Source organism: Montipora capricornis, chromosome 1 (genome assembly GCF_036669925.1).
Source record: "Montipora capricornis isolate CH-2021 chromosome 1, ASM3666992v2, whole genome shotgun sequence".
Lineage (NCBI taxonomy): Eukaryota > Metazoa > Cnidaria > Anthozoa > Scleractinia > Acroporidae > Montipora > Montipora capricornis.
In genome coordinates this window covers 18,401,138-18,411,137 of record NC_090883.1, presented here as the reverse complement: position 1 = coordinate 18,411,137, position 10,000 = coordinate 18,401,138, and the positions used below count along the sequence as shown (strand labels likewise).

The following is a 10,000-nucleotide window of genomic DNA, read 5'->3' as shown; positions in this document are numbered from 1 at the left end:
GATGTTTTTTCAAGTTGTTGACGGGTGCCAATAATTAGAAAGTCAGTTTTCGCGTCATTGATCATTAAACGATTTCCAATAAACCAAGAGCGAACATCAGCGATGCACTTTTCAAGCTGGCACGAAACGATGTTCATTTCACCTGTACAAAGAATCCAAAGAATCGACAACACCCTAGTTAGTCACTTCACTCCATTATGCCACTAAAGGATTATAAAATCTGTACCTCTCTTTGTGTTTTTTGCTTATTTCCTCGCGTTCTCGACGCAACTTCACTTCTTCCTTGTCAAGTTTACTATATTGAAAAAAAAAAAAAAAATGGAGAAAGACATTCGTTAAGTCAAGAAGCGTAATCGCAACAAAAGAAGTCATGACCATAACAGACAAACAGTTGTGCACGACGACGAAACTGCATACTAAGCTCCGCGAGCCTCGTCCGCAGCAACAATTTCTTTGAAATTCCAAATCTTTAAAAACGGTTTGCTCATGTGGATTGCGCAGAGAGCATTTTTCACTTGAAACTCCCCTTTTTATACGCAAAAAAAATTGCATAGCAGACAGACACGAAAACACAGTTTTATTTTCTGGAAACCTGACGTCATGCAGTTTCTGAACATTTGTCACATTTTATGTGACGAGTTATCCACATAAACAAATTTTGCTTGTGGCACAAGCTGTTCAGCAATTGTAATTGACACAAGAAAATCGGGACAAATGAGGTCATCCATATAGGAAAAGAAAACTTGAATCGGTTGCAAAACCACAAACTCGAGAAAGCAGGGCCCACGGACCGATTTTTTTCTCTTCAGCCCATGGGAACAGCAAAAAAACTAGCATACTAGTCTAAGGATACAGCAGGCATGCGTTTGGTTTGAGAAGTGCCTATCTATTTCCTACCCATTTCCTCTTTTTCTTCGACAACAGCAACAGTAGATGAAGCAACTTAGAGAAACTAGCAGTACGAATCCGGCCACAGGAAGAGCAATGATGAGGACTTTGCCAGACACTAAAAAAAAAAAATAAATAAATAAAGGAACAGCTGTAAAATAGGCAATAACGAACAATTTTGGATGATTTTCAACCAATCTCACGTGCAGCAATGGAGGAAATGTGTATATACTGGGTCACAAAAAAGCAGCCGATAAGTCCTTGCCTTTATGACACCTTAACGTGTGGCGATGACAAGGAACCATAGAAGGTGAAACGTTAGGGCTGTTAGTAAAATGGGTAAACGATGTAACGCATTACAGTTACAATCCAGAATGTTAAAGATCTCGAGCTATTTCCAGATTTGGGCTTTTTGCTTCATGGGTCATCAAAAAGAATGCTTTGGAAAAACTTTGCACTCCTCGAGATAACTTACAGTTATTGTAGCTTCCCCATGCACCATACTGTATCCAAAAACCATATACATCGCCAGTAAAGAAAGCAAATAATGCCACAACGAACAAGCTCTAATTCACAACTCGAAGTGACAAACGAAGAGTTCGAAGATAGGTACGTATACTAAGCAAAAAATACTACAGGTCCAAACTACTGGCGCATGCATATCTCGAAGACATTATTGTCCAAGCCGCGATGAAGTACTTGCTAAACAAGAGGAACAATTTTCTGTCTTAACTTTTTGTGTTTTTCCTCCTAATGCCAACCATTTACTTTATCATTTGCCGTGAGCAAGTTTTTTTTTTTTGACATTTGGAAAACAATAATGGATGGAATTTCTCAGGATTCCACAAGTAATCACCGATAAACATGGACTTGCCGATGGTAATTTTAATTACTTTAAATTAAATTAATTTAAATTAGCCTAATTGAAAGGTATTGGATTTTGCCACAACCAATTTAAAAGAACCCTGTTTTTCAAACGTGTGAGCAGACTTAACATCAGCAACCTGAAGCACAAGCAACGAAAAGGAAAGCGACCGGAAGTAAAATTGAATGTAACAACGAAAAACATTAAAACCCCTCTAATTTCTTTTTCCTACTTTCTCGTGAACTAACATATTCCACGAAAAAGAATAATTATTCAGTTTTGAAGTCGCCTGATTTGTGTACTTCATGTAAAACAAACCTTAGCTGTTCCTGCATGAGAACCTAAATATGCCACACTGAATCAAGCAAATAACTTAAGTAAAAAAGTAAGAACTACACAGGCCCATTCCCGTTTTTAGTTGGCACCTTTATTTGTGGGACTGATTCAAATTATATGCCCGTTGTTAACTACCCTATGGTTATCTTTTGGGCGACATATAGGCTTCACAGTGCCGTGAATGAATCCAAAACAGTTATGCAGCGTTCATATGGTAGCAATCATGACTGAGTTTTGTAACCCGTGAAAAAGGCGCTGATCGAACGACACGAGGCAATTGTACATGTCTGTAACAACACGAATGAGACAATTTTCCTTAATATACTTTGTTTTGATACTACCAGGGCGCTGTTCGCAAAAGAAGTTGTCTGGCATTCTAAGATGATTAGCAATTAAAAGAGCATTTTGAATACCGGTAATCCACTTCATCGAGATCAAACAGATGATACGAATCGTTGGGAAAAGAGATTTCTTTAGGTGTTATAAATCACAAAAAAGCGACAATTCTTCATCGCCTAATATGTTTTCGGAGAAGCGGCTACAATATCTTAAAATAATGACGTGACCACAGTCTTCTTGAGACAACTAGATTATATGCTCTGAGCTTCAAGTCCCTGTACTTATTCTTCATCACACGTCTTGCGCGCACAATGTTCATGGCCATAGGTAGCCTGTTCCAGGCTCTCAGATAGTCGAGAAAACGAAAAGAACTGCGTTTGAAAAGCGAGTGGGGGCTTGCGCCTCGCCTCGACCCAAGCCCCCACTCGCTTTTCACACGCAGTTCTTTTCGTTTTCTCGACTATGTGAGAGCCTCGAACAGGCTAGGCCATAGGTGAAATTTGGACACATGCTGAAAGCCGAAACCTCGCTTGCCAAAAACGTAACTGACATCCCTCTCGCGCAAGGTACTATCAATGATAGTACCTTGTTTTTACTTAAACATGAAACGCAAGAAGTACAAATGTCGAAAAAGTTCAATTTTTTTTTAAAACTGTGACTTGCTGAAAAATCCTTGTTAAGCCGATTCTCGTTACTCCGATACGCTACGCGTTTTACTAACAACCGCAGGTTGGTAGAAGGGCTGGTCACAAAAATCTAGTAAGTCAATGGGGAAAATAGAAATGCATTAGCCGCGGTAGAGAATTTTACTGATAAATAGATGTCTATACAATTTAAGTGCTGTTAGTTTTGATTGGTTAATTCGAAGGTAATTACGAAGTAATATTTCTTTTCTTTTTTCACGGGGTGGGTAGTGTTGTGGATATTGCCGTCGAACAGCATCCCAGCGCTATAGCTTCCAATCTCAGCAGATGCGCTCCAAAGCCATTGAAAAAGGAGCTCTGGGGTTGTCTTCAACTTGTCTTGTCTTGTCCCCACTTTTGTTTAACAAAGCGTAAGTTAGAAGACTAAAAATGATATGAAAAGGAGATGGGATTTTCTGGGTTAACTGATATTGTGCCCCAGTTAACTGCAATTGCTGTTACAATACACCTTTTTCCAAAATGGCCGCCATTTAAATATTATTTTGTTTTTATTCAAATTAGCCCTTGATGCCTCGTTCTTAAGATTAAAATTCAAAATAATATTTTATCTTGAACGAGGCAACAAGGGCAATTTGTATGCGCATAAATCAGCGGCCATTTTGGAATAAGGTGTATAGTGAAAAGAGAATTAACATTAAAAAATGGTAATGAGTTAATTAATTAAAAATAAATTCAATAATATCTGCATAGAGCCTAACAATATGCAGATATTAGGAAACAGGGAAAAACAAAAAATCAACAAAAGTTACACAAGGTTGAATTACAAGGTGCGTGGCTAAGTCAAACAGGCATTGTAAAAACGTATCTAAATTATTATGTACTATAACTTAATTTTTTAAGATTGGGCAACATAGTGACTCTTGCACACCATTTTTAGATGATTTTTTACCAATAAAGTGTGGAAAAGGATGTTATTCCAAAAACATTTTCCACTCATACCTGGGCATAATTTGTTTGAAACAATGGTCAGATTAAGCACTGAAGTACTGTGACCATGTTGCTCAAAGATATAGGTCACAGGTAAATAATAAAGAATTAGGATATACTCAACCCCCGGTTATTGCATTTTTAGCTTTCTGATTGGGTCTCCAAATCCCGGTTATCTGCGAATAACCGAGGTTTTGGAAAACAGTGCGCCAAGTGTCAGTGTGTCAAAAACATTTCGGCGCGAAGTTTAAGTTTTGTTGCGGCAAAATGGCTGAAAACAACAGGTTTGGAGAAGTGTCTCCCTCGGAAATACAGCAATATTTCGACAACGCCGTCCTGGAAGCTACATATTCGGCATAAACATATTCAATGGTACGAAAGTGTGAAGTTCAAAAGCTCGTAATTCTCAATAATTTTCGATAATTTTGCATTTTAAGATCACGTAACAACAACACAAATGTTTACCGTAATCTTTTAATTGTGGAGTATATAGCCGCTACGCGCCTCGTTGGCTATTTATCACCTCATATCCAATATGCACTCATGGAATCATTGTTAAATGGTATTACTGTGTACATAGGAAAGTATTACTATGTCACGAAGTTCCAATGCATACAAAGTTTAAGTAATGAGGGGAAATTGGTTGAATCAGAGGAACATTTAAGAGAGAAGCATGAAAATTATTTTCCCATGGTTGTAGCGTCTGAAGCATCAGGAAAATCGCTAATAAATAACAAAATAAAAGAGGACCTAATATTGATCCTTGAGGCACACCTCAAACACTTTGATATAGGTCAGAAGAAACACCATTAATACAGATCTTTTGTCTCCTATCGGTAAAATATGAGCGCTACCAATTATTATTTGCTATACTTTGTATACCGTTTCCAAGGTTAGAGAGAACATCTTGTTCAAGAATAACCAGAGTCAGTTGTACAAGGAGTTAGGGGGCAAGGGCAAACTCGTGGCGGACCCAAGCACCAAATGCAGGGGAGGCAACAAGACATAACGAGCACGATAGTTTCTTGGACCTAGAGAAGGAAAGGATGGGTGATTTGGGAAAACAAGACCTTTTGTCTTCTTTTGCTGAGATATGAGCGCAACCACTTTATTTGCTCTAGTTGGTATTCCGTTTCCATGGTAATTTCATTTTTTAATAATAAAATTGGTGACTCACAGTATCGAAATTGAGGAGATACTATTCACACCTCCGGCAGCCAAAGAGGAAGAAAATAGCTTTGTGTAGTGTTAATCGTTTAGGTAATTAGGTTTTGCTCCTTTGGATATCCACCTTGTGTGGTAAACATGAAAACAACACTTTACCTCAGTGTCACTAAGAAGTGGAGGATATATTTACCTACCTGTTTCACGGTAATATCCTAGATACCATTATTTGTTTTCACTTCTGTGAATAACTGTTAACCGTTTTAAGGCTGCTTTCCCTCGGAGACGCAAGGAGAGCATTAACGACATATGTAACCCGCGATCAAGCGTTCTTTTCAGACTCGTTACCATGTTATCAATCAATCTCTCTTGTCCTAACAAAAGGTATTAATGATCAAATCGCTATACTGATTTTTTTATGAGTTGGCGAGTGTGCTAATGCTTGCATTACGAATGAAAAAGGAGCCTTAAAGGGTAAGGAACGGATACGTTTTTACAAACGTTGGCCGTGTAGCACTTTATATTTCAACAGACTTAACTGATTAGAGTGTAATGTGAAGTGCTATGAACCATGTGAGCGTTCGCCCTACTAATGGAAATGGGCCCACACAAGGACCGAGAAAAACTCTGACTAAGGTGGGAGTTGAACCCACGACCTTCCCACCCTGGTCAGAGTTTTTCTCTGTCCTTGTGTGGGCCCATTTCGAGTCTGAAAAGAACGCTTGATCGCGGGTTACATATGTCGTTAATGCTCTCCTTGCGTCTCCGAGGAAAACCAGCCTTAAAACAGTTAACAGTTAGTAGGGCTATTAGTAGGGCTAACGCTCACATGGTTCATATGGGGTACAAAACTAACACTTCATCTTACACTCTAATCAGTTAAGTCCCTTTAAGGGTAAGTTTTATTAGCATTAAAGGACTCTTCTTTGAAGGGAAAGTAAAGTCTAGAAAAAGTTTCTCTGAATCGAAAGTTCTTTACCTGTGTTGTCATACTTGACCACTCATTTGGACTAAATGTGTTTAAATAGCCAACAATAACGCTTCAAAAATACGCAAATTTAAGTTGAAATCCGCCATCTTTGTTTTTTTGTATGCAAACGAGGCTATGACGTAGCAACAGTCAAGGATTTCTCCGGATGAGTAAAGCGAAAGATGAGGAAAGCGAAAGAGAGCTTGCAGTGCTACCCCGCGCTCATTAGTGTGAAATAAAAGCCTGAAAATCAAGTTTAATTTGTCTACCGTGGCTTTCTACGAGATCCCTGTACTTGATGCAAAGAGGACAAAACAAAGGCGAGGAGAGCAATACTTTCTAGATTTGTATCTTAATCCAGAGGCTAAATGGCATTGATATTGGCTCCACCTCTGAACAGACTTACCTCGAGGTCGTTATTATAAAACAGGGTTTTATATGTGAGTTATATGCAGGAGTTTTACAAAGCGAAAGAGAGCTTGCAGTGCTACCCCGCGCTCATTACTGTGAAATAAAAGCCTGAAAATCAAGTTTAATTTGTCTACCGTGGCTTTCTACGAGATCCCTGTTACAACTTCAAAACAAACTATCGATTTATATATTTCCATCAAATTGTAAGAGTAAATCGTTTCAGTAGTTTCTAGACTGCTAACAAAATTTAACGACATTTCAAGTCACGTTTATTAGCACATAACAGTGAAAGTCGTCTATATATGGCTTGATTCAGTTTTCTCCCTCCAATATAATGATATTTTGGACTAATTGACTGAGATTTCCGTCGTTAAGTGAACGTCACCAAGACCAATATTCAAATACCTGAAGATCCCGCTTGAAGTCCTCCTTGGTAAAATGACAGACCCGAACAGACAATATAGCGGTCAGGTTTCCACGTTTGAGAATCCATCCATCCACGTTTTATTTTCTTCGGCCAACTTTTCTTTAAGTTTTAATTTTCCAGTGTAAGCTTCGGTTTTTTAAAAATTTTTATATGTGTTCTCAAGTCCAGACATGTGCCCCTTGAAAGCGTACACCCCAACAGCGGTAATTGTTGATGTGAAAAAGCCTTGCTATGTGTATTGAGCAACATCTGAAAGTTCCGTCGGCTTATTCTAAATTAAACGCTTCCCCCTACGAAAGCAAACAAATACGTTTGCTGAAGCATCGAAGACGGTTGTCCCTGAAGAAAGAAAGTGAAAAAGGTAGGCTTGTCGAATATTTCTTTGTCGCATGTTCAAGGTTTTTGTCTTGTTTACATTTGCTCTGGCTGATTTTTGCCTCCTACTTTGATTGGCTTGAGTTTCTGTCGCACTTATGGCCTACACCAGACCGTTTACCATAGTTCATGTAACCTTTGAATTTCTCGAAGCAGAAAGGTCACACAACATTGAGAAAGTGATCGGGGATCGAAGAACGTGGTAAGGTCGAACACGTTTGTTGACTATTGCTACGTCATAACACGTCATATCCAAGATGGAGCTCTCCAAGTCAGGAAAGAGGCAACTTCAAAGTGCTCTTATCACATTTTAACAGGGAACTGGACAAAACGGCAATCATTTTCGAATTCCTGGGAAGTTTTCGTAATTTTCTACACCGTACTTTCCCTTTAAACAACAAAAGTCAAACCTATATGGATGGTGGGAGTAATTTATTTTAACCAGTATGACGAAGCTCTCCATATTCTTTAAAAAACGTTTTGTTTCTTTGAAGCGTTTTCGTTTAAACGGGATCTTCGACTGTAGTCAAAGGAAGCTTACCTATACATTGTCCTACTTTCCATTCCTGCTCTTTGCATGCTTTCTGAAGAGTTTTTTTCACAACGCTTTCATCCTCACACTGTTTTGTCGGCTCACAATAAACGCACTGAAAGCAAAATCCAAATTTATTGCTAAACAATGCAGCAACCGGTGGCTTAGTTAGTTGAGCACCGGACTGTCACGCGGAAGGTCGTGAGTTCAACTCTGGCCGGACCAACACTAAGGGTCTTTAAATAACTGAGGAGAAAGTGCTGCCTTTGTAACTACATCTGCAAAGGGTTAGACTTTCAAGTCTTCTCGGATAAGGACGACAAGCCGGAGGTCCCGTCTCACAACCCTTCAATGCCTATAATCCTGTGGGACGTAAAAGGACCCACACACTTGTCGCTAAGAGTAGGGCACGTAGTTCCCGGTGTTGTGGTCTGTCTTTTGTTGAGTATCATGGTTGGGAGGGTAAAAAAAGGGGCCACAGTAATTGGCGCAAGCTGTTGTGGCGCTCTGCCAGCTTGACTGGCAAAGTCTGTAAATAAATGGGGAAGTGTTAGACGAAGCGGGCACATGTGTCCAGGATTGACCCTAATTAGATGTACGCGGATTTCAATACGTGTCACGAAGTGTCCCTTTGCTCTTCTCCCCAAATTCACAATCACTGGTGTCTCGGAATACAGAGAAATAACGTCACAGTGTCCCCCAACTACTGCTCGTCAAGTAAAGATAAACAGCTGCATTTACCCTAAGCTAAAAATAACGCTAACCTTTACTCCTACTTAATTGTTGGAAATAGGTAGCAAAGGCTGAGAGTTTGAGGGACGTGCATCTGATGAGGGTCATTTCTGGACGTAAGAAAGTGGGAATCAAACGAGGATTATTCCAGGGGGAATCCTTGTCTTCACTGTTGTTTGTTCTTGCGGTGAACCCTCTCACCCTGTTGTTGCAAAGGGAGAACATTGGGTACAAGCTTGGGTAGGATCAGAGATTGATCAACCATTTGTTGTTTACGGACGATTTGAAGCTGTATGTAAGATACAATCCTAGACAAAACTGTTGGGAAGGTTAGCACTTTTGAAGTCTTTATTGCTTCTCTCCCCTCCCCCCTCCTTCAATGTTGTGCAAAACTGAATGGTTTCAGTGGAAAATTGTTGACTCACCTTCAAACATTGAATAGGGGGGAGGGGGGCTACGTATTTACGAAGGAATTTTCATCATGTTATTTGCTCTACAATTTAATACCATTGAGACACTAATGCAACAGGACGTCCTAACACATGTATGAAGTTGAAAACTTTCCCTATTTTTAACCAGATCAACGCCTAAAATTCACGATAACATGGCGAAAAGCAGTTAAATGCTAATGCAAGCGCTAATTGTGTTTGTTTTTCAAAGGCACTGTAAACGCTAAGAAAAAAATCGTCTTTCCAATTTAAGACCACGCCCAGAATTTTCAGACATGTATGAGAGTAGGAAATCTGCTTTGAACGCTTATAACTCTTGTAGTATTTGACATGTGGCTTCCATTTGTTATTCTGGACACGTTCTTATAATGTACTTTCCAATGCATAAATAAAATCTCACAATACTGAAATTTGGTTAAATCATCGCTTTATGATTTGGATTTCAGACTTGCGTGACGCTTCACAACGTTACTCCAAAATCCGTTCTGTTGGGGAAGTGTTTACTAAGAATGCCATAGGTGCCATAAAAAATACATTTTTGTTGTTCGATGTTTCATATTCGTTAAAAGATAGCTTTCTTTTTGGAGGACGTTGGAAGAATGCCAAAAACTGTTTTACTTCGATCGGTTTAGAAAGAAATGGTGCGAGCAGTGCGAGAGTACTTACATTACTCCCGACATCACTCCCAACATTACTCCATTTTCGAGGCCTGAAATAATGCCTTTACAGCACAGCTACAGATAAATTATTGAAACTGGAGTGTAAAGGGTTTCAAAGGAAATAGTAGTAGGACTTTGCATGGTCCTATCAGCTTTATTTTAGGTAAACTGCAACATTACTCCATAAAGAGAGCTTAAACTGAAATAATGCATCTAATTAAC

General features: G+C 39.2%; 1 protein-coding gene across 1 annotated transcript in view; it reads right to left on the bottom strand.

Moving 5' to 3' along the window:
* Positions 1 to 10,000, bottom strand: part of LOC138020799 (pituitary tumor-transforming gene 1 protein-interacting protein-like) — a 36,240-nt gene that overhangs the window by 3,800 nt on the left and 22,440 nt on the right. Inside the window, exons 3-5 of the mRNA XM_068867746.1 lie at positions 7,948 to 8,053; positions 898 to 1,006; positions 227 to 295 (exon numbers count right to left, since the gene is read on the bottom strand). Of these exons, the coding sequence (XP_068723847.1) occupies positions 227 to 295; positions 898 to 1,006; positions 7,948 to 8,053 (284 nt within the window). The remainder of the gene's footprint in view (positions 1 to 226; positions 296 to 897; positions 1,007 to 7,947; positions 8,054 to 10,000) is intronic.